Source organism: Carcharhinus amblyrhynchos, chromosome 7, assembly GCF_965287045.1.
Source record: "Carcharhinus amblyrhynchos chromosome 7, sCarAmb.v2.hapA, whole genome shotgun sequence".
Classification (NCBI taxonomy): domain Eukaryota; kingdom Metazoa; phylum Chordata; class Chondrichthyes; order Carcharhiniformes; family Carcharhinidae; genus Carcharhinus; species Carcharhinus amblyrhynchos.
In genome coordinates, this window is record NC_137330.1 from 123,890,553 (window position 1) to 123,915,596 (window position 25,044).

General features: G+C 43.3%; 1 protein-coding gene across 1 annotated transcript in view; it reads right to left on the reverse strand.

Annotated features, from left to right (window-relative positions):
- The window catches only part of enah (ENAH actin regulator), a 561,715-nt gene extending 536,968 nt beyond the window's left edge, over positions 1-24,747 (reverse strand). The window contains exon 1 of the mRNA XM_080193082.1: positions 24,623-24,747. Coding sequence (XP_080049208.1) covers positions 24,623-24,627 — 5 coding nt within the window. The 5' untranslated portion in view covers positions 24,628-24,747. The remainder of the gene's footprint in view (positions 1-24,622) is intronic.
- Positions 24,748-25,044: the final 297 nt, after the last annotated feature.

The window sequence follows — 25,044 nt, forward strand, 5'->3', positions numbered from 1 at the left end:
TCAACCTTTTGAGAGAAGAAATTCCTCCTCACCTCAGTCTTAAATTGATGCATCTTTATTTTGAGATTACACCCTCTAACGTTAGACTCTCCCATGAGGGGAAAGATCCTCTCAGCATTTACTCTGTCAAGTTTCTCAAGAATCCACTATGCTCCAATGAAATCACTTCTCATTCTTATAAATTCCGATGAGTAAAGACCCAATCTGTTTAACCTTGCCTCATAAAACAATCCCTCCATACTAGGATCACCTTAGTGAACCTTCTCTGAACTGCCTCCAATATCTTTCCTTAAATAAGCAACCTTAAGTGCTCACAGCACTCCAGATGTGGTCATACCAGTACCTTGTATGGTTGCAGCAAGACTTTTCTATTCTTATACTCCAACCCCCTTGAAATAAGGACCATGATGTTGAGATGCCGGCACTGGATTGGGATGGAGGACAAGTAATAAGTCTCACAGTACTAGGTTAAAGTCCAACAGGTCTTTACAGATGCAAACAATGTGTGTGGAAAGAGGGTTAAGCACAAGTTAAAGAGGTGTGAACTGTCTCAAGCCAGGACAGTTAGCAATATTTTGCAAGCTCAGGAAAGTTGTGGTGGTTACAGATAGAACATAGAACATAGAAAATTACAGCGCAGAACAGGCCCTTCGGCCCACGATGTTGCGCCAACCAGTTAGTTAAAAAACAATGACCCACTAATCTAAACCAATCCCTTTTCGTCCATAAACCTATCCACGGATCTCTTAAACGCCCCCAAACTAGGCGCATTTACAACTGCAGCAGGCAGGGCATTCCAATCCCTCACCACCCTCTGGGTAAAGAACCTACCCCTGACATCCATCCTATAACTACCCCCCCTTAATTTAAAGCCATGCCCCCTCGTGCTAGCTTTAGCCATGTGATAGTGTGACATGAACCCAAGATCCCGGTTGAGGCTGTCCTCAGGTGCATAACTTGGCTATCAGTTTCTGCATGGCAATTCCGCATTGTCGTGTGTCTTGAAGGCCACCTTGGAGAACATTTAACCAAAAATCAGAGGCTGAATGCCCTTGACTGCTGAATGTTTCCCTGATGTGGATTCCCGACGGAAGGGGAACACTCCTGCCTGGTGATCGTCGAGAAGTATCCGTTCATCTGTTATCATAGCGTCTGCATGGTCTCGCCAATGTACCACACCTCGGGGTATTCTTTCCAGCAGTGTAAGCCAATTTGTGACACTAATAAGTAAATTTTTTAAACTTTAAACCTTTATATCTGTGATAGTACTTTGATAGAGCTGAGCATTTATAGGCGGATCCTTTAATCTAGATGAAACATCAATATGCTTTTTAACCAACTGAGCAACTTAAAATCAAGTGTTTATGTACTGACATAAGAGGAGAGATTGTTGGATAATCAGCCATGATCACAATGAATAGTAGAACAAGCTTGAAGGAACCAAATGGCCTACCAAGGCTTCTATTTTCTATGTTTCTATCCACTTTGGTAGAGAACACAAAAATGCAGAGTATTTCTTAATGGAGAGAGACAGAGGTGTATTGATGTCCAACAGTGCCCTTGTTCAAAAGTTACTAAAAATCGACAGGCAGGCGCAACAAGAAATTAGGAAGGCCAATGGTATATTAGTCTTCAGTGCAAGAAGATTTCAAATACAGGAGTAAAGAAGTGTTGCTGCAGTTGTATAGAGCCTTGATGAGACTGTACCTGGAGTGTTGTTACAGCTGGGCGGTCTAGCACCAGGGGGCACTAATTAAGACCAAGATAAGGAGGATTTCCTCACTCAAGAGGCTGGTGGATCCTGGGATTTTCAACCCCAGAGGGCTGTGCAGGTTCAGTCACCAAGAATGCTCAAGACAAAGTAGACACATTTTTAACTATTAAATATAGAAAGGGACGTGGGAACAACACAGGAAAATGGTATTGAAGTAGATGATCAGCCACGGTAGCCATCAATCATCTAGTCGAATGGCAAAGTAGGCCCAGGGAGGTTGAATGATATGCTTCCTGCCCCTACTTCTTGTGCTCCGATTGTGGCTGCAACAGCAAATCAGAGACTGGCAAATCTGTGATGAGTAACTCAACTACTGAATACACAAAGCCTGTCCACCATCTACATAGGCATAAAGAGAAGTGTGATAGAATATTCACCACAGTTACATTGCATACCATCTACAGCAAGCTGCCAAGACTCCTCGGAAAGGAACTTCCAATACCTGTTAGGACCCAGACCAGAAGATACAAGATGTTTTAAAAAGATAGCTTATACCTTAAATTTTTACATTTGGATTTGGCACAGGTGAGCATAAGGTTGTTTCACTCCAGGTATGATTCAACTGACCCGCCAAGAAGCTTTCATCAAGCAAAGTTTATTTAAGAACACAGCTAAAATATAAGGAAAATAGCTTAACTTTTACTGGTTACTGGATTCAAACATGGATACAGCACAGCATAGCAGCACAATGGTTAGCACTGCTGCCTCACAGAGCCAGGGTCCCGGGTTCAATTTTAGCCTCGGGTGACTGCATGGAGTTTGTATGTTCTCCCTGTGTCTGTGTGGGTTTCCTCTGGGTGCTCCGATTTCCTCCCACAGTCCAAAGATGTGCAGGGTAAATGGGCTTGCTAAATTGCCTCTCAACATCGGGGGATTAGTGTGCAAATATGTTTATGGGGTTAGGGCCTGTGTGGCGTTAATGGCCTCCTTCTCCATTGTAGGGATTCTATTAAACCTTAACAGCTAACTGTCCATGATGTTCCAAATCAAACATCCTATAAACATACACACAGCCCCTTCTAGACTTGGCACAAAAAGCAAGTATACGCACATGATGCTGGATCTTCAGCTTTTTAACACCCAAAATAAATTGGTCCTTTGAATATTGGAACAAATTTTCAAGGTTTCCCAGACCTGGAACATTTCCAAAAACCCACTGAAAAGAAAGAGAGAGAGAGAGGCGGAGTGCGCCAGAGAGAGAGACGGGGAGCGAGCCGGAGAGAGAGAGAGGGAGCACGCCGGAGAGAGGGAGGGAGGGAGGCAGCAGAAGCGCTCCAGAGAGAGGGAGAGAGACAGAAAGAAAGAGCACGCTCCAGAGAGAAAGTGAGAGAGAGAGAGAGAGAGCGAGCGCACGCCGGAGAGACAGAGAGAGTGAGTGCCTTCCAGAGAGAGAGAGAGAGAGAGAGAGAGAGAGAGAGAGAGAGAGAGAGAGAGAGAGAGAAAGAGGGGTGGGGAGTGCACCAGGGAGAGGGGGGTGGGGAGCGCGCCAGGGAGAGAAAGAGAGAGGGGGAGGGAGTGCACCGGAGAGACAGAGAGAGGGAGGGAGCGCGCCGGAGGAAGAGAGAGAGAGAGAGGGAGGGAAGGAGAACGCCAGAGAGAGAGAGAGAGGGGGAGCGCGCCAGAAAGGAAAAGAGAGAGATAGAAAGAAAGAGAGACACTGCCTGCTTCCTGCAGCTTCTAAGAACTCACAGACAGCAGAATTTTCAACTCCAGCGAGGGGTATGGGGGGTACTGTTGCTGCTCTCTACCTCAGCCTACTACTTAAAACCCAAACTAAATACCTGGGACCTTTCTGTGGGGAGAAAACTGTCCCCAGGCATCACATGACCTGTCAATCATGCTCCACCCAGCAATGCCAAAAGAATCATAAAACTCCAGGACCCTGCATTAGGCCAGATTAAAAATAAACATGATGTCATTTATACTGAATCAGTGACAATATAGGACATCGATTACATACAAACGTACCAATAAGATGCTAGGAGCTGCTTCGAAAACCTGCAAAGAAGCATGATTAAAATACATTTCTTAAAGGTGCAGTGTCATCACGACTCACAATATAAGGGCAAAGACAGAAGATATATGGACCAGTGGAGGTCCCTCAATGGGGTCCTCTCACTTAACATTGGGGAGCTGAGGTGAAGGGTCTTGTACGTAATAGTCCCTTATGGCCGGTTACACTGCTTCATCGACTCCCACGGATACCTGCTCTTTTCTTGATCTTGTCAAATCTGTGGACCATGTGTATATAGGCTGTTTTAGATTGCTCTCCCTTTTCAATTTCTTAAAAAATCCTTTGTTACAGTTTCATTTGCACTTCAGTCCTACAGTCCTGATCTACGGGCGCATGGTGTAGAAAAAGGTGGGGAAGAGCCTCCTCGTGAAACTGCTCCTGGGCCTGGCCAATCATGCCATTAACAGATGAAGGTAGTGGGCAGTCAAGTGATCTGACTCTGGATGAGTTTGCAGCCTAGTGTCCCTGGAGACAGAGCATGTGGCACCATCATGGGCTTCCTTGCACACTGGGTACCAAAGTGACTGGGGTGCCTTAGTGACCTTTTTAAATCACAGTTATATATTAAGTAGGTGCAGCATGTGGTCAGGAAGGCGAATGGGATGCTGGCCTTCATAGCGAGGGGGATTGAATATAAAAGTAGGGAGGTCTTGCTGCAGCTGTATAGGGCATTGGTGAGGCTGCAGCTGGAGTACTGTGTGCAGTTTTGGGCGCAAAGATATTTTGGCCTTGGAGGGAGTGCAGAGGAGGTTTACTAGGCTGATACCGGAGTTGAGGGGGTTGAGCTATGAGGAGAGGCTGAATAACTAGGCTTGTACTCGTTAGAGTTTAGAAGAATGAGGGGAGATCTCATTGAGACGTATAAGATGATGAATGGGATAGATAGGATAGAGGTGGAGAGACTCTTCCCGCTCAAAAAAAACAGTAGGACTAGGGGGCACAGCCTCAAGATAAAGGGGGGGGCGGTTTAGAACGGAGTTGAGGAGGAACTTCTTCACTCAAAGGGTGGTGAATCTCTGGAATTCTCTGCCCGTTGAAGTGGTGGAGGCTACCTCGCTAAATATTTTTAAGACGCGGGTTGATGGGTTTTTGATAAGAGAGGGGATTAAGGGTTATGGGGAGAGGGCGGGAAGGTGGAACTGAGCCGCGACAGATCAGCCATGATCTTATTGAATGGCGGGGCAGGCTCGAAGGGCTAGATGGCCTACTCCTGCTCCTATTTCTTATGTTCTTATGTTCTTTAAGAGGCAGCCCCTTTTCCTTTTGTCCTTTGTTTGTTTAATTTAGTCTAATTCTTTAAACTAGCAGCACACTCCTATCCAATCCACATGAGTCCTGACTTGGAACAACATTGTAGTTCTTTCACTGTTGCTGGGTCAAAACTCTGGAACTTGATCCCTTCTAATTCTATCTTTCACCCTCATTCTATGCTTCTAAAACTTAATTCTAACTCTTTTAAACTCTCTAACAATGTTCTAATTACACTACATTCTGCATTCTCGCGTTTCCTTCTCTGTGAATGGAATGTTTTGTCTATATAGCACGCAAGAAACTATACTTTTCATTTGTATGCTAATACATGTAACAATATTAAAGCAAATCAAAATCTTAGACCTATGAGCACATATATATATATATATACCACAGACGGATTCGAGCAGATCAGGGTAGGTCACCACCACCTTCACAAAAGCGATGGGACGGGCAACAAATTCAAGCCTTTTCAAACAAACAGTTCCCATGAACGAATAAGAGAATTTTAATCTCTTCACCAATAATTTGGGGGCGTTTAAGAGGTCTGTGGATAGGTTTATGGACGAAAAGGGATTGGTTTAGGTTAGTGGGTCATTGTTGTTGTTTTTTTTAACTGGTCGGCGCAACATCGTGGGCTGAAGGGCCTGTTCTGCGCTGTAATGTTCTATGTTCTTAATAGTGGCCATGCTTTCAGCTCCCTAGCCCTAAACTGTAGAATTCCCTCCTAACATCTCTCCACCTCCTGTAAGATTTCCTTATAACCTGTTTTGACTCAGCCTCTAGTCACTTGACCCAATACCTCTTCAGGGGGCTCCTTGTCATTTTGCTTTTTAATGATCCAATGAAGTATCTTAGGACATTATATTCAAGGTGCTATGTAAATATAATTTGTTTTTAACAGCTGTGACATACACCTTCAAATGGACCACATCTACCAATCACAGCGCACGAATGACAGCAAACCATACAACTGTTCACATCTACATTCCATGAGGCAAAAATATTCTACAATGCCCGAGAATTAAATATTAAAGGCTTGCATTTCTCCATTTCACACAGGACGACTGTACAAAAACAGCTTTGATATGTGCCTCCTAATTTGTATTCCAGGAGGCATTATCTATGCACCAGCTCTCATTTGTCCGAGTGGATTAAGCTTTCATTGACTATTGTAATGTTCTATGTTCTATGTTCTATGTTCTATGTTCTATCCACAGATTGTAAAGAAATAATCCTGTACTTTTAGTGTTCCTTGGATACTTCAAAACATTTCACAACGAATTAATTATTTTGAAGCACAATCACTCAGTCAAATTACACAAAGCACAATCTAACAGATTAATACAATAAAAGCAAAATAAAAAACAAAATACTGTGGATGCTAGAGACTCAAACAAAACAAAAAATGTTCTGAAGAGGAGTCACACATACACGCATAGAAAGTTTCTAGGAGATCCCCTCTCACTCTTCTAAACTCCAGTGAATATTATCCTAATCGACAGAGTTTCTTCTCACATGACAGACCTGCCATTCCAGGCATCAGCCTGGCAAACTTTTGCTGCACATTCTCTAATAGCAAGGCCATCCTTCCTCAGATAAGGACGCAAAACTGCACACGATACTCCAGGTGTGGCCTAACACCCTATACAATTGCAACAAAACATCCCTGTTCCTATACTCAAATCCTCTCGCTTTGAAGGCCAACATATCATTTGCCTTACTTACTTTCTGCTGTACCTAGAACATAGAACATAACAGCACAGTACAGGCCCTTCGACCCTCAATGTTGTGCCGAGCTATGTCCAATCCCAAGATCAAGCTATCCCACTCCCTATCATTCTGGTGTGCTCCATGTGCCTATCCAATAATCACTTGAAAGTTCCTAAAGTGTCCGACTCCACTATAAGAACATAAGAAATAGGAGCAGGAGTAGGCCATCTAGCCCTTCGAGCCTGCCCCGCCATTCAATAAGATCATGGCTGATCTGTTGTGGCTCAGTTCCACTTTCCCGCCCTCTCCCCATAACCCTTAATCCCCTCTCTTATCAAGAACACATCAACCCGCTTCTTAAAAATATTTAGCGAGGCAGCCTCCACCACTTCAACGGGCAGAGAATTCCAGAGATTCACCACCCTTTGAGTGAAGAAGTTCCTCCTCAACTCCGTTCTAAACCGCCTCCCCTTTATCTTGAGGCTGTGCCCCCTAGTCCTACTGTCTTTTTTGAGCGGGAAGAGTCTCTCCACCTCTATCCTATCCATCCCATTCATCATCTTATACGTCTCTATTCCACACCCCAACCACTCTCTGAGTAAAGAAACTACCTTGGACATCCCTCCTACATCTCCCACCATGAACCTTATAGTTATGCCCCCTTGTAACAGCTACATCCACCCGAAGAAATAGTCTCTGCACGTTCACTCTGTCAATCCCTTTCATCATCTTATAAACCTCAATCAAGTCGCCCCTCGTCCTCCTCCGCTCTAAAGAGAAAAGCCCCAGCTCCTTCAACCTTTCCTCATAAGACCTACCCTCCAAACCAGGCAGCATCCTGGTAAATCTCCTCTGCACTCTCTCCAATGCTTCCACATCCTTCATATAGTGAGGTGACCAGAACTGAACACAATATTCCAAATGTGGTCTCAGCAACATCCGGTACATTTGCAGCATAACCCCACAGCTCTTAAACTCAAACCCCCGTTAATAAACGTGAACACACTATAAGCCTTTTTCACGGCTCTATCCACTTGACTGGCAACCTTCAGAGATCTGTGAATACGAACCCCAAGATCTCTCTGTTCCTCCACATTCCTTAAACCCTGCCGTTGACCCTGTAATCCGCAACCAAGTTTGTCCTACCAAAATGAATCACCTCACATTTATCAGGGTCAAACTCCATCTGCCACTTATCAGCCCAGCTCTGCATCCTATCAATGTCTCTTTGCAGCTTGCAAGAGCCCTCCATCTCATCCACTACTCCACCAATCTTGGTGTCATCAGCAAACTTACTAACCTACCCTTCAGCCCCCTCTCAAGTCATTCACAAAAAGCAGAGGACCCGGCACTGACCCCTGTGGTACAACGCTGGTAACTGGCCTTCAGTCTGAAAACTTTCCTTCCACCACCACCCTCTATCTTCTATGACACAGCCAATTACTTATTCAATCAGCCAAATTTCCTTCTATCCCACACACCCTTATCTTCTTCATGAGCCTACCATGGGGAACCTTATCAAACACCTTACTAAAATCCATGTATGTAACATCGACTGCTCGACCTTCATCCACACACTTAGTTACCTCCTCAAAGAATTCAGTCAAATTTGTGAGGCAGGACTTACCCCTCACAAAACCGTGCTGACTATCCCGGATTAAACTACATCTTTCCAAATGGTCATAAAAAACCTGCGTGCATACTTTCAGCGACTCACACACAGGCATTAAGGTGTCGCTGAGCATCCACCTCTCTCTCAATTTACACCCAGTCAAATAATAATCTGCCTTTCTATTATTGCCACTGAAGTGGATAACCTCATATTTATCCACATTATACTGCATATAGGAATGAGCAATAAATGCTGGCCAGCCAGCGATGCTCATGTCCCACAAATGAATAAAAAAAATGCCATGAATACACCCACTCACACGCAGAAGCATCTCTGTATCCTCCTCACAGCTCACCTGCCCACACAACTTTGTATCATCTGTAAACATGGAGATAATACCTTCCAAATCATTAATATACATGAACAGCTAAGGTCCTAGCACAATCATTGCGGTATCCCATTAGTCACTAGCCTGCCAATCAGAAAAATACTAATTTTGCCAACTCTTTGCTTCCTACTGCTAACCAGCTTTCTCAGTAACTTCAATGCAGTGTTAATGTTAGCCTACTTATAACAATAATAAACTTTTTAAGACACTACCTACAATCCCATGCATTTTAAACTTTACCTAGTAGTCTGCTATGTGATCCCTTGTCAAAAGCCTTCTGAAAGTCTAAATAAACCACATCCACCAATTCTCCTTGGTCAACTCTACCAGTCACACCCTCATAGAATTCCAATAAATTCATCAAGCATGATTTCCCCTTTGTAAATACATGTTGACTTTGTCTCATTATACCACCACTTTCCAAATGTTAAGCTATGAAAACCTTGAAAACAAACTCTGGTAACTTACCCAGTATTGATGTTAAGCTAACTGTCTATAGCTCCCTGTTTTCTCTCTACCTCCCTTTTTGAATAGCAGGCTTACGTTAGCTACCTTCCAATCTGTAGGAATCAGTCCAGTGTATAATGTATTTTGAAAAATGACCACCAATGGAATCTACTATTTCCAGGGCCACTTTAAGTAAACTGAGCTGTCAGGCCCTGGTGTTTTCAATCCCATCAATTGCCCCAAAATCATTTCTCTACTAATACTGATTTCCTTCAGCTCCTCACTAAAACATATTTCTCTCAGAACTTACGGTGCATTATTCATGTCTTCCTTCGTGAAGACAGAAGCAAAGTTGAAACATTAATTCTGTTTTCTCTCACCACAAATGCAAAACCTGAGTTTTTCCAGCATTTTTTGTTTTTGTTTGAAATAAAAGGGATGATCAGTTAACTCTCAGCTACACGGGCTGCATCTGCAGAGAGGAGTTAACATTCCAGATTTGGTCCAGATTTTGATGAAAGGTTGAAGCCATCTGCAGACTGCTTCCTTTTTTTTAAACTTACTGATAACCAGTTAACCCGTTATTGATGTTCATTCAGTGAAGAAATGTTGGTCTTAAGAAGCCGCTGCTTCTTTTCAAATAGCACAATAGGACCTTTCACATGCAATTAAATAGAAAGTACATCAGACAATACCACACCTTTATTACTGCTAGTGTCAGCCTAGATATATACTGAGTCTGAAATGGAGCTCATTGGATAATTTTACAAATTAGCAAAACTGATGGGCATCTGTAGCAAATAAATTTAAGAACACAAATGCAAGAAACCAGATCCTGAAATCCAAAACAAAATTTTAATTTGACCCAATATATTTACAATGATGACAAAACCAACTAGGTCTCAACCAACTGTAAATCTAAGAGATTAGAATGTAAATTGAGAGAGAGAGAAACCGGTCAAGTTTTCAAAGAAGACAAAAGCCATTGAAAGACTTTAAAAAATAGCAGTGTGCCTTACAGTTCTCAAGCTACTTTCACACTTTGGTAAGAACATGGCTGAATTTCTACATCAACTCCACTTTTGCTCCCTATCCCCTTAATTTCCTTCATGTCTATAAATTCAATGGCAGAACATTCACAGCCTTCTGGAATGGAGTACTCCAAAGATGCAGAACCTAAGTGAAGAAATTGTTCATCTTGGTCCTAAATTATTTGAATTTTATCATAAGACTAAGGCCCCAGTTTTTCTTCTCTAAAGAGCAGTACAGCACAGTGTATCAGGCAGTTACGTTAGCGACATTTAAGACTTATCTGGATAGACACATGAACAGACAGGGAAGTGAAGGATACAGGCAGTTGGTCTAGATCAGCACAGGCTTGGAAGACCAAATGGCCTGTTCCTGTGCTGTACTTCTCTTTGTTCTTTAGAGAAAAAAAATCTGGGGGCTTTAGTCTTATGATAAAAGTCAAATCATTTATGACCAAAGCAAGCAATTTCTTCACTTGGATTCTGCATCTTTGGAATATTCCATCGATGCAGAATCTAAGTGAAGAAATTGCTCATCTTGGTCCGAAATGATTTGACTTTTATCATAAGACTAAGGCCCCCAGTTTTTTTACTCTGAAGAACAGTATAGCAGAGGAACAGGCCCTTTGGCCCTCCAAGCCTGCGCCAATCACACTGTCCTAAAGCCAGGGAAACAACTTGACATCTAACCTGTTAAACCCCAAGAATTTTACACAGTTTAATTAGGAAGAAAATTCTGAATACAGAGCAGAATACACAACCAAACAGAAATGTTCAAAGCTTTTCAATATGTAATTCATTTGTGAAGGGTTAATCCTACTGCATTGTTACTCTAAAATTTAAACAACTTTACTGCTATAGTAATCGGTTGCCTTGCTATATAATGTAATGATAAAGATTATTTTTGCCATCGCTGGGGAAGGCAATTTCCTGACATTGCAATCATTAAACTTATTCAATACAGATCACTATTTTGTTCTCTATTTTAATTACAATAGGCTGAGGAAGCACTTTGGGACTGGACAAACACAACTCACGTGATTTTACCATTCATTAACCAAATGACAAGAGGAACTAACTTTAAAAGTAGTGTGAAACGTAATGCCTTTCACACATACCACTGAACTCAAGAAAAGTGAGCATAATTTACATACTTAAATACATTATGCTGATAATACCCCATAATTGGAAATACAATGAAGATATTCAATAGTTATGAATCCACTCTGATTTTTTTTAAAAAAAGCATGGGCTTTTAAGTTCTTTCTTCAATCTGTCATGATAACTACAACCTTCAACTCTGCACCCAGTTCAGTAACAATGCCCTTGAAACCAAATGCCAGTCTCCATCCAAGTCCAGTTTTTCCACTCAACGTTAATCTCTCCTGCAAATATTACAGGTTCTACGTAGACTATGAATTAAGCTAGCGCTAAATATAAAAAAGGATAGTAAGAGTTTTTATAAATGTATAAAGAGGAGGAGGCTGGCTAGGGTGAATGTTGGACCCTTAGAGAATGAGGGGGGGGATTTAGTGGTGGGGGAATGAGGAAATGGCTGAGGCCTTGAATAAGTTTTTTGCTTCGGTCTTCACGGAGGAGGACGCGAATAGTTTGCCGGGTATTAATGATGGAAAGATGGTACGAGTTGAGGGCCTGAATGAGATCGTCACTAGAGAGGTAGTGCTCGACAGACTAGTGGGACTGATGGTGGACAAGTCCCCAGGACCGGATGGAATGCATCCCAGGGTTCTGAAGGAAATGGCAGAGGTGATAGTGGATGCCTTAGTGATTATTTTCCAAACTTTGCGGGATTCCGGGGAAGTGCCGGAAGATTGGAAAACGGCTAATGTTACGCCGCTGTTTAAAAAGGGGAGCAGGCAAAAGGCAGGGAATTATAGGCCGGTTAGTTTAACATCTGTTGTAGGAAAAATGCTTGAATCCGTCATCAAAGAAATAGCGAGGCATCTTGAGAAGAACTGTTTGATAGAGCAGACGCAGCACAGATTCGTTAAGGGGAAGTCGTGTCTGACGAATTTATTGGAATTCTATGAGGATGTGTCTAGTGCGGTAGACGGAGGGGAACCGGTGGATGTGGTGTTTCTCAATTTTCAGAAGGCGCTAGATAAGGTGCCGCACAAAAGGTTGTTACAGAAGGTTAGGGGGCATGGAGTTGGGGGTAAGGTGTTAGCGTGGATAGAGGATTGGCTGTCAAATAGGAGGCAGAGAGTAGGTGTCAACGGGTGCTATTCGGATTGGCGGTTGGTGACTAGTGGAGTGCCCCAGGGATCGGTGCTGGGGCCTCAGCTATTTACCATTTATATAGATGATCTGGAGGAGGGAGCTGAGTGTAAGGTGTCGAAATTTGCTGATGACACAAAGTGGAAAAGCAAATTGTGCAGAGGGTGTAGAAAGTCTGCAGAGGGATCTAGATAGGCTGAGCGGGTGGGCGAGGACCTGGCAGATGGAATACAATGTTGGCAAGTGTGAGGTTATCCACTTTGGCAGGAATAATAGTAGGAGGGACTACTACTTAAAGGGCGAAAAGCAGCAGCATGCTACGGTGCAGAGGGACCTGGGGGTCCTTGTGCATGAGTCGCAAAAACCCAGTTGACAGCTGCAGCAGGTGGTCAGGAAGCAGCTGGCCTTCATAGCGAGGGGGATTGAATATAAAAGTAGGGAGGTCTTGCTGCAACTGTACAGGGCACTGGTGAGGCCACAGCTGGAGTACTGTGTGCAGTTTTGGTCACCGTACTTGCGCAAGGATATTTTGGCCTTGGAGGGAGTGCAGAGCAGGTTCACTAGGCTGATAGCGGAGTTGAGGGGGTTGAACTATGAAGAGAGGCTGAATAGACTGGGCTTGTACTCGTTGGAGTTTAGAAGGATGAGGGGGGATCTTATTGAGACATATAAGATGATGAAGGGGATGGATAGGGTAGAGGTGGAGAGGTTCTTCCCACTCAGAAGGGACAGCAGGACTAGAGGGCACAGCCTCAAGATAAGTGGGGGGGACAGTTTAGAATGGAGTTGATGAGGAACTTCTTCACTCAAAGGATGGTGAATCTCTGGAATTCTCTGCCCGTTGAAGTGGTGGAGGCTACCTCGCTAAATATATTTAAGACGCGGGTAGATAGGTTTTTGATAGGCAAGGGGATTAAGGGTTATGGGGAGAAAGCGGGAAAGTGGAACTGAGCCACTTCAGATCAGCCATGATCTTATTGAATGGCGGGGCAGGCTCGAGGGGCTAGATGGCCTACTCCTGCTCCTATTTCTTATGTTCTTAGAACATATCAAACTGCATAGAACTAGACACAAACTGCACATCCCACAGAACTAAGCAAGCTGTTGCTCAATGTCACCCAATTACAGACCTTATCCTTTAGAATGGATTGGAGAGCTATTAGAAATGCAACAGTACAGTCCATATCTTGACAACTTGAATTGCAGCAATAATCCATGTACGAGAATCCCAAGTCACACCATCACTGAAGTAGAACTTAATGAAGTGACTGAAAAAGTTCCAAAAACACCTGTTCTACAACTCACACAAGCTCAAAACAAAAGATGATTAACACACAACAACAAATTGTATTTATGTTGAAAATCTAGCACAGTAAAATATCCCAAGATGCATCAGGGAAATTAACAACATTTGACACCAATTTTGATAAGGTGTAGAGGAAGTATTAAGGAAGAACGTTTAAATATTTTGAACTGCAGTGAGGATAGTGATAGACTTTAAGAGGCTAGAGGAATGGGTGGGCATGTGACTGATGATGTAGCACAGACAACAGGCAATATAAAAAGAACACAACATAAGAAAGATGTGAAGGCTTTAAAGAGGATGCAGAAAATATGATTCCAGGAAGGATGGACTTCAGTTACATGGACAGATGGAGAATCAGGGATTGTTCACCTTGAGAAGGCAGAGGGGATTTGATCTAAGTATCCAAAATGATGGCTCCTGACAGAGCAGATAGGGAGAAACCGCTCCCACTGGCAGAGAAGAATTGCAAACTGCAGAATTGGAAACCAGAGAATACCAATTTGATCTGATTTATTATCATTGTCACATGTATTGGTATACAGTGAAAACTATTGTTTCTTGCATGCTATACAAAGCATACCGTTCCGCAAGAAGGAAACAAGAGCATGCAGAATGTAGTGTTATAGTCATAGCGAGGGTGTGGAGAAAGATCAACTTAATGCAAGGTAGGTCCATTCAAAAATGACGGCAGCAGGGAAGAAGCTGTTCTTGAGCCCGTTGGCAGGTGACCTCAGACTTTTGTACCTTTTTCCCGACGGAAGATGGCGGAAGAGAAAATATCCGGGGTGCGTGGAGTCCTCAATTACGCTGGCTGCTTTGCCAAGGCAGTGAGAATTGTAGACAGAGTCAACGCATGGGAGGCCAGTTTGCGCGATGGACTGGGCTACACTCACGATCTTTTGTAGTTTTTTTGCAGTCTTGGCAGAGCAGGAGCCATACCCAAGCTGTGATACAATCAGAAAGAATGCTTTTTATGGCGCGTGTGTAAAAGTTGGAGAGAATCGTAATGTCTTTAGCCTTCTGAGAAAGTAGAGGCGTTCTTAATTATAGTGTCGGCATGGGGTGACCAAGACAGGTTGTTGGTGATCTGGACACCTAAAAACTTGAAGCTCTCAATCCTTTCAACTTTGTCCCCATTGATGTTGACAGGGGCATGTTCTCCACTACCCTGACTGAAGTCAGTGACAATCTCCTTCATTTTGTTGACATTGAGGGAGAGATTATTCTTGCTGCACCAGTTCACTAGATTCTTTATCTCATTCCTGCACGCTGTCTCATCATTGTTTGAGATCCGGCCCACTACCATGGTGTCGTCAGTAAACTTGAAAATCAAGTTGGAGGGGGATTTGGCCACGCAGTCATAGGTGTATAAGGAAGAGAGTAAGGGGCTGATGACACAGCCATGTGGGGCACCAGTGTTGGTGATGATCATGGAAGAGGTGTTGCCTATCCTTACTAATTGTGGCCTGTGGGTTCAGAAGTTCAAGATCTAGTCGCGGAGGGAGGAATCGAGGCTCAGGCCACGGAGTTTGGAAAAGAGTTCCATAGGAATATGGTGTTGAAGGCTGAGCTGTAGACAATAAATAGGAGTCTGACATAGGTGTCTTTGTTATCTAGGAGTTCCAGGGTTGAGCGCAAGGCAAGAGAGATGGCGTCTGCGATGCACCTGTTGAGGCGGTAGGAGAACTGTAGTGGATGCAGGCAGTCCAGGAGGCTGGGATTGATTCGTGCCACGACTAGCCTTTTGAAGCACTTCATACTAATGGATGTCAGAGCCACTGGCCAATAGTCATTAAGGCACGCTGCTTAGTTTTTCTTTGGTACTGAGATGATGGTTGTCTTCTTGAAGCAGATAGGGACATCAGATTGTTGTAAAGAGAGGTTGAAGATATTTGCGAATATCCCCACCAATTAATCTGCACAGGATGAGTGCTCGCTTGGGTACCCCGTCCGGCCAGTCGCTTTCCGTGAGTTGACCTTCGAGAAAGCTGCTCTGACCTCTGCAATAGTGACCTCAGATGCAGGTTCATCCAAGGCTTCCAGGGTGGAGGGTGTGCTCTTGCTGACCTCTTGCTTAAAACGGGCATAGAATGCATTGAGCTTATCAGGCAGGGGTGCGTTGGAGTCAGCAATTTTACACGCCTTTATCTTGTAGTTTGTTTTGTCTTGCAGAACTTGCCATAATCGGTGGGGGTCCATGTGGCTAGACTGGGACTCTAGCTTGGTCCGGTACTGTTTTTTGGCATCTGATTGGCAAAAGAACCAACTGCAACATGTTTTTTTTAAACACAGCAAATGTTGAGGATCTGGACCGAGAGTGTGGTGGAGCCAGATTCAATCACAGAAACATAATGGCTCTCAAAAGGAAATTGGACAAGCACCTTAAGAGAGAAAATTTATAGAACTGTGGGAAAAGGACAGGAGAAATGGGACTAGCCAAGATGCTCTGGCAGAGAGCTGGTACAGATATGATTCACTAAATGAACTCTGTATGAACTCTAACCATTCTATCAAGATTAAAGGGTGATTTGACTTAGGTGCACAAGATGATTAAAGGAACAAGACAGTAGACTATATGTGTAGTCCAGAACAAGAGGGCTTAACCTTAAAATTATTGCCACATCACTCTGTGATACTGGCAGCAATCACTACAACAAAGAAGTGGAAAACTGCAACTGATATTTGTTAGGCAAAGATGTTAAAAGTTAAACATATTTCTTAGTCATGGATACTAAAAGTTCAAGCAACAATATGGATTGAGTGAGTTATGATACAGACCGCCATGATAAAATGTTAGAGAATCAAGGGACAAATGAAGTGTGTGAAGTTGTGCAGATTTACGGCCAGGCAAAAACCAGAAATTTGCCAGACAGCAAAGTCCACGTGTGAGCAGTGCTCCATTTAAGATGACTGCATGGACAGCCCATGAGAAAAATCAAAGGAACCGCACTGTGCAACAAGCCAGATGGCACTATAAACAGAGGTTTAAATAAATATTGGTTGAATGGCCTCCTCCTGTCTCTATGACACAGAGTCTTAGAGAATTACAGCGTGGAAACAGACCCTTCGGCCCAACTTGTCCATGATGCCCTTTTTTTTAAAGCCCTAAGCCCCAATTGCCTGCATTTGGCCCATATCACTCTATACCCTATACCATATCCCTCTATACCCACCTCTACTACTACATCTGGCAGCTTGTTCAAGGCATTCACCGCCCTGTGTGAAAAAACTGACCCTCTGGAAACTTTTGTATATCTCCTCTCTTGCCTTAAACCTATGCCCTCTAGTTTTAGACTCCCCTATCTTTAGGAAAAGATATTGATTATCTAGCTGATCTGCGCCCCTCATTATTTTATAGACCTCCATAAGATCACCCCTCAGCCTTCTACGCTCCAGAGAAAGAAGTCCCAGTCTATCCAGCCTCTCCTTATAACCCAAACCATCACGTCCCGGTAGCATCCTAGTAAATATTTTCTGCACTCTTTCTTGTTTAATAATTTTTCTCTAATAGAGTGACCAGAACATTCCAAGTGTGGCCTTAACAATGTTTTGTACAACTTCAACAAGACATCCCAACTCCTGTATTCAATGTTCTGACCAGTGAAACCAAGCATGCTGAATGCCTTCTTCACCACTCTGTCCGCCTGTGACTCCAGATTCATGGAGCTATGAACCCGTACCCCTAGATCTCTTTGTTCTGTAACTCTCTCCAACGTCCTACCATTAACTGAGTAAATCCTGCCCTGGTTCAATCTACCAAAATGCATCACCTCGCATTTATCTAAATTAAACTCCATCTGCCATTCATCAGCCCACTGACCCAATTGATCAAGATCCCGTTGCAATCCGAGATAACCTTCTTCACTGTCCACCAATCTTGGTGACATCTGCAAACTTATTAACCATGTCTCCTATACTCTCATCCAAATCATTAATATAAATGACAAATAACCGTGAACCTAGCACTGAGCTACACCACTGATCACAGGCCTCCAGTTTGAAAAACAACACTATACAACTGCCCTCTGGCCTCTGTCATCAACACCAGGTTAAAGTCCAACAGATTTATTTGGCAGCACAAGCTTACTCCAAAAGCTTGTGCTGCCAAATAAATCTGTTGGACTTTAACCTGGTGTTGTGAGACTTCTTACTGTGCTTACCCTAGTCCAACGCCAGCATCTCCACATTCTATCATCAAGCCAATTTTGTATCCACTTAGCTATTTCACCCTGGATCCCGAGAGATTTAACCTTATGCAATAACTTACCATGCAACACTTTGTCAAAGGCCTTGCTAATGTCCATCCAGACATCAACTGCACTGCCCTCATCTACCTTCTTGGTTAGCCCTTCAAAAAACTCAATCAAATTTGAGAGACATGATTTTCCACTCACAAAACCATGCTGACTGTCCCTAATCAGCCCTTGCATCTCTAAATGCCTGTCGGTCCTGTCTCTCAAATTACCTTCCAACAACTTACCCACCACAGATGTGAGGCTCACTGGCCTATAGTTCCCAGGCTTTTCCCTGCAGCCCTTTTTAAAACAAAGGCACAACATTTGCCACCCTCCAATCTTCAGGCACCTTACCCGTGACTATCGATGATTCCAATATCTCTGCTAGAGGACCCACAATTTCCTCCCTAGCCTCCCACAATGTCCCCTGGGATACACTTCATCAGATCCCAGGGATTTATCTGCCTTAATGCGTTTTAAGATTTCCAGCACCTCCTTCTCAGTAATATATACACTCCTCAAGACATCACTATTTATTTCCCCAAGTTCCCTAACATCCGCGCTTTTCTCAACAGTAAATACTGATGAGAAATATTCATTTAGGATCTCACCCATCTCTTGTGAACAGGGGCACCATTGAAGAAAAACACAAAAGATCAAATCTTTTTTATTCATTTTTACAGGATGTGGGCATTGCTGGCTGGGCCAGCAATTATTGTCACATCTTGATGCCCTCCATTTCAGAGGACATTTGAGAATCAACCCCATTGCTGTGGGTCTGGAGTCACATGTAGGCCAAACCAGGTAAGGATGGAAGATTGATTTCCCTAAAGGACATTAGTGAACCAGATGGGTTTTTACAACAATCAACAATGGTTTCGTAGGCAGGACTAGAGGGCACAGCCTCAAGATAAGAGTGGGGGGGTGCAGTTTAGATCAAAGTTGAGGAGGAACATCTTCACTCAAAGGGTGGTGAATCTCTGGAATTCTCTGCCCGTTGAAGTGGTGGAGGCTACCTCGCTAAATATATTTAAGGCACAGGTAGACAGGTTTTTGATAGACAAGGGAATTAAGGGTTATGGGCAGAAAGCGGGAAAGTGGAACTGAGCCACTTCAGATCAGCCATGATCTTACTGAATGGCGGGGCAGGCTCGAAGGGCTAGACGGCCTACTCCTGCTCCTATTTCTTATGTTCTTAGTTATCATTACACTTTTAATTCCAGATTTTTATCGAATTCAGATTTCACTATCTGCCATGGTGGAATTCAAACCTGGGTCCCCACAGCATGATCCTAGGTCTCTGGATTGCTAGTTTAATGATAATTCCACCTTCCCACTGCCTCCCTCAAGCTAATATCATAGAATCCCTACAGTGCAGAAGGCGGTCATTTGGCCCATCAAGTCTGCACAGACCACAATATTCTATGTTCCCAAGTAAAGAGTGGCCAGTTTCAGAAAGCAGAGGTAGTTTTAGAAAGAAGAAATAGATTTATAGCATCCCTACAGTGCAGGAGGCCATTCATCGCATTGAGTCTGTGCCAACCACAATCCCACCCAGGCCCTATTGCTGTAACCCCACATATTTACCCTGCTCATCCCCCTAACATTAGGATTAATTTAGCTTGGCCAATCAACCTAACGCGCACATCTATGGCTGCTCAGAGTTTGTGGCTTATGGTGAAAAGTAAACAAGAGCTTGGAGAAAGAATGAGCTGTTACTTAGCAACCACAGGCCACTTGACAAAAGGAAGACCTTGTGATTGTGTTTAACTGAAATCAAAAGCAGTTCAGCTAGACAATGAGAGAGGAGGAAGCTCTCTCAGTCCTGCTAGAAAAGAGAAAGCCATAGAATGTAGTATTAGGCAAGAAAATCAGTGCCAAAGAAAATGAAGGACATTTAGTTCTAGAAACTAGACAACGAAGAGAAGTTCTCAAAAAGATTGAAGTAAAGAGGGAAAAAGGAACCAGAATTTGAGCAGGGTTCTGTTCACAGAAGTTAGAGATAGAAGTGGAAAGGGTGGACTGGGTGAGATTGCCTAGAGAAAAGCCAGATATCTGAGGCAATTGTAAGGTTGGTATCTTTATTCATTTTTGGAGCTATAGCATTCAGTTGGGGACTGAGTACCTGAGAGGTTGTGTGAAAATTCTTAGCTATTCAAAACAAAGAAATACTGAAAGGAGAATTAGAAATCCTGGAGGTGAATCCTTACTAAAGACAGCTAAGGGAAAGCATTGTTCATACAAAGGTTCTAAAGCATGACTTTCGGGGGGAATTTGAGGACAAATCTACTGAAGTCTAACTGGATGACATCTGCCACTTGGTTTCTGAGTGGGGCACTGTCAGATCACAGTGAGCCTGTTGGGTTACAGGAGACTGTGGATTGACTGAGAACATATGTTTTGTAACGTGTATTGTCTTTAAAATGTCTGTATATTTGTGAAGTAGGAGCAAAGTAGTAATATATTATAGTCAAACTTTTCATGTTTAATGGGTTTTTTTCTGTTAGAAGCAAATTGACAGTCCTGTGACTCTATTCATTCACATTCTCTGAAAAGAAACATGTGGTACAGTATTTTGAGCCAGGGCCTTCATGTCAATGAATAGCTCCAACTAGGATCATAACCCCAGTGAGTAAGATATCCAGTGACTGCAAGAATTCACAGAACACAAGTATGTGTTCAAAACTAGCATATGCTCTCAAGATATTAATTGGAAGTTTGTGCAGAAAACAATAACATAGAACTCCTTACACACATTATACTTTTCAAATAATGGATATATTATTGACAGGTGGGGCTTTTGGGATACACAAAAGTACATGTACTGTATGCTGTGTAGTGCACAAGAAACAATGCTTTCCACTGTATGCTAATACATATGACAATAATAAAAGGAATGAAGTCTGGGACTACCTTGTAGTTAGAAGGTATTTTTTCACTTTTAAGTTCTTGAGAATAAAGGTAGTCAGATGTAATTTTGTGAAGATGGAAAACAGTTTAAGGAAAAAAAAGCTTGTAACAAAATAAAAACTCAAAGTGCTACATTCTATCCAGTTTCCTATGCGTCTCAGAAATCTGGACAGTAAGCAAAGTTCTAGGGAAGAAAATAGAGGCCTTCAAAATGTGCATGCTAAGATGCATGCTTAAAATTATACATACAGACCATAAGATAAATAAAGAGGTACTTGAAATTGCAAGAGAAAAGAACTCTTAAAAGTGCCGTAGGAAAAATGGTGAGTTCTTCAGCCATTTGTTCAGAACCAAAAAGCTCCAGGGATCTTTCTTGTGGACAAAGTGGTGGGCAGCAGAAAGAGGGGTCGGCCAAAGCATATTTGGATGATAGACACCACAGAATGGATGTGTGAGGACACTGCAAGACCGGCAACTATGACACTCCAAGACAGCAAGTCTCCTGATAGGACAAGCAGCAGCAGCAAAGTTCTCCACATGGTGAGAGAAGAACAAGCAATTGTGAGTTATCTACATGCAAAAAGAATTGGAAGCCTGCCTGAAATTTGCTAGTTTTTTTTGTATGTATCCCAGAATGAATCAGTACTTTGAAGGGAGATCATCCAAATTTATATGTACACATATATCACTACTTAAAACTGAAGATGGCAATGAAATAAAATTATTCCTAAGGGAATATTGTCGATGATGGAAATTTAAAGCTAAATTTAACCTCCACAGTAGATTATTTATTCAAACTGCAGCTACTCCAGAAGTAGTCCAAAAGACTTGCTAATTAGGTGCATTGACCACGCTAAATTCTCCCTCAGTGTACAGGAGTGTGGCGACTAGGGAATTTTCACAGTAACTTCATTGCAGTGTTAATGTAAGCCTATTTGTGACACCAAAAAGTGAACTTTAAACTTTAATGCTCTTTAATTCAGTAATTCAGGACAATGATCAATGTTTTTGGGGGGGGGGTGCATTTTGGGCTTAGCAAATATAATTCCATAAGATTTCAGGTAGTCTTGGACAAGAGTGGCCCTTGGGTGAGGGCCAAAAACATCCAACTGCAACTGGGGAATGTGGATCAAGAGCAGCTATTTGAGGGCAAATCCACATCTGCCATGCGGGAGGCTTTTAAAAGCCACTTGACTGAAATGCAGGACAGGCACATCCCCGCAAAAATGAAGGATAGAAATGGCAGGATTCAGGAACCATGGATGACAAGAGAAATTGTAAGCTTAGTTCGGGCATCATGATTGGCACAGGTTTGGAGGGCGAAAGACCCTGTTTCTGTGCTGTGCTTTTCTTCATTCATTGTTCTTAGATGGAATTCATTTTGACAAATTTTTCCTTGTAAGCTCAATAAACTCAATAATTCAGAACAAATTGTGTTCATTTTGACAAACCTTTGCTTGTAAGTTTTTAATGCAATCACAGCTGATTCACAAGAAAACAATTCATTTTCTCCGTTGCATTTTGTACGTCTGACTTTTATAATACACTACACAATCAAAAGAAAACTGATCGGAACTGATTGAATTCTTGGATGTTTAAAATAAATTATGTTATAAAGTTTGGCCATAATTCACCACTAACAAAATCTCAAAATAGAGACATCAAGCAAAGATGAAACTAGACCTAACAGCAACTCAAATTCCATTTAAAACTTGCCTCTAAATTTGAGCCCAGTTATCTAAAACATACACACTTGCCTGAAAAGCTTGAGGCAGAAAGAAGGAAACAATACTACAAACACAATTTTTAAAAATCAATTACAAAAGCACACTCAAAAATTTTAAAACTGCAGAGGTTTTGTTGCAGGTGGTAACTGCAAAAGTAGAAAAAAAAACTTGCAATGGTAACTTCTGAACACAAATTCTCTAATTTTAGGGGAGGGAGGCAGAGGGGAAGGGGCAGAGAGGGAGAGAGACAGAGGAGGTGTTATCTCAGTGGTGCCATGGTCAGGGATGTCACTGAATAGCTGCAGAGCATCCTGAAAGAAGTGGGTAATGAATTAGAGATGGTGGTACATGTTGGTACCAACGACAGGTAGAAAAAGGGATGACATCCTGCGGACTGAAGTTAAGCAAGTAAGCAGGAGGGCACCTTATAGATCAACAAGGTTGTCTATGTGTGGAGCGACAGATGGGTGAAATCCTAAATGAATATTTGCGTCTGTATTTATCATGGAGAAAGATATGAAAGCTTGGGAATTCGGGAAGTAAATAGTGATGTCTTGAAAAGCTTCCACATTACAGAAGAGGATGTGCCGGAGGTCTTAAAAGACAAAGGTAGATACACCCCTCCCATGACCTGATCAATTATATCCCAGGACGTTGTGGGAATCGAGGGAAGAAATCGCAGAGCTGGAATATTTGTATCATCAAGTCACAGGCGAGGTGCCAGAAGACTGGAGGGAGACAAATGATGTGCCATTATTCAATAAAAGGCAGCAGGGAAAAGCCAAGGAAATGCAGACTGGTGAGCCAAACATGGATAAATTGTTGGGAGGGGATTCTGAAAGACAGGATCCACATACATTTGGTACAGCAAGGATTAATGGGAGATACTGGGCATGGCTTTGCACATGGGAAATCATGTCTTACAAATCTGATAGGTTTTTGAAGGGGTAACCACAAAAATAGATGAGGGCAGTGCAGTAGACATTGTCTACATGGACTTTAGCAAGCCTTTGACAAGGCACCGCATAGTAGACTGGTCAGTTGGTAAGTTTTTTTTATTCCAATTCACAGTCTCAACAAGTTGAGACATTCCCAATCCAAGCTGACAGACAGGGCTCTCACCTCCTGACTTGGGCTTGATCTATATGATCCAAGCTGATTGGATAGGCATAGCTTCTCCTCCGAGGCTTGATCTCATTTGCATCTTAGCCAAAAAGTCAAGGTGCCGCTTTTAAAAATTGCTTCAAATGAAGCTGAAATGTAACCTAATGACTTCAACCAAGCACAGCATGACAATACTACACTTGATGTTAGCCAAAAGGCCGAGAAGTGATAAGGTTAGATCACATGGATCAAGGGAGAAGTAGCCAAAATTAACTTCCCAGTAAGAGACAGAGGATAGGGGTAAAGGGGTTGTTTTTCAGAATGGAAGCCTGTGCCCAGCAGCGTGCTGCTGAGGGTGCGAGTGGGGGGAGGGGAGGGGGCAAGAGGGTTGTGGGGGGGGAATGGGAGGGGAGGGGAGGGTCATAAGGGCGGGGGGGTGACGGGAGGGGAGGGTCGGATCGTAAGGGCGGGGGGGGTGACGGGGGGGAGGGGGTGACTGCGGGGGGGGGGAGGGGGTGACTGCGGGGGGGGGAGGGGGTGACTGCGGGGGGGGGGAGGGGGTGACTGCGGGGGGGGGGAGGGGGTGACTGCGGGGGGGGGGAGGGGGTGACTGCGGGGGGGGGGGAGGGGGTGACTGCGGGGGGGGGGAGGGGGTGACTGCGGGGGGGGGGGAGGGGGTGATTGGGGAAGGGGTAGGCAGAAAAGGATTGTGATGGTCTCCTTTCCCTGCTCCGCCGGAATCTGGGCTGTCGGCTGCCCTCTCCGATCCCTCAACAGGCAATGAAACAAAAGCGGCATCAACATGCCGCCCCGTCAGCTTCACTAAGTTAGAATATGCAATTCCTTTTTGAATGATTGGAATAGCAGCTCCTTACCTCATTGTCGGCAGATTTATCCCAGGCTTTATTCCTTTGATGTCTGTTTGTGTTTGAGAGAAAACCCCTCTCTCTTTTTCTTGTCACTCACTTCGCAAAGATGCAGCGACTTTAACCAACAAAAGAAATGGGGGGGGGGGGGGGGGGGGGGCAGAAAAAAGGATAACAAAAAGCGGAGACGGAGCAATAGATAAATAAATAAATCCGCTGAATCTCTCGCCGCAAAAAAGCGGCTCTGCGACAAGAAATCAAAGAGGCATAAACTAACCGTCAGTAACAGAAAATGTCAGAGCTACAAGCCATTGACCGGGACAGCGCAATTCTCTGAAAACATTTCTGAGGAGAGTTTTGTTTGTGAACGGGAGGTTATATTTTATCTTTTCAAATGATCAACGGTCTCCGCCTGCACGCGCCGCCGGGCT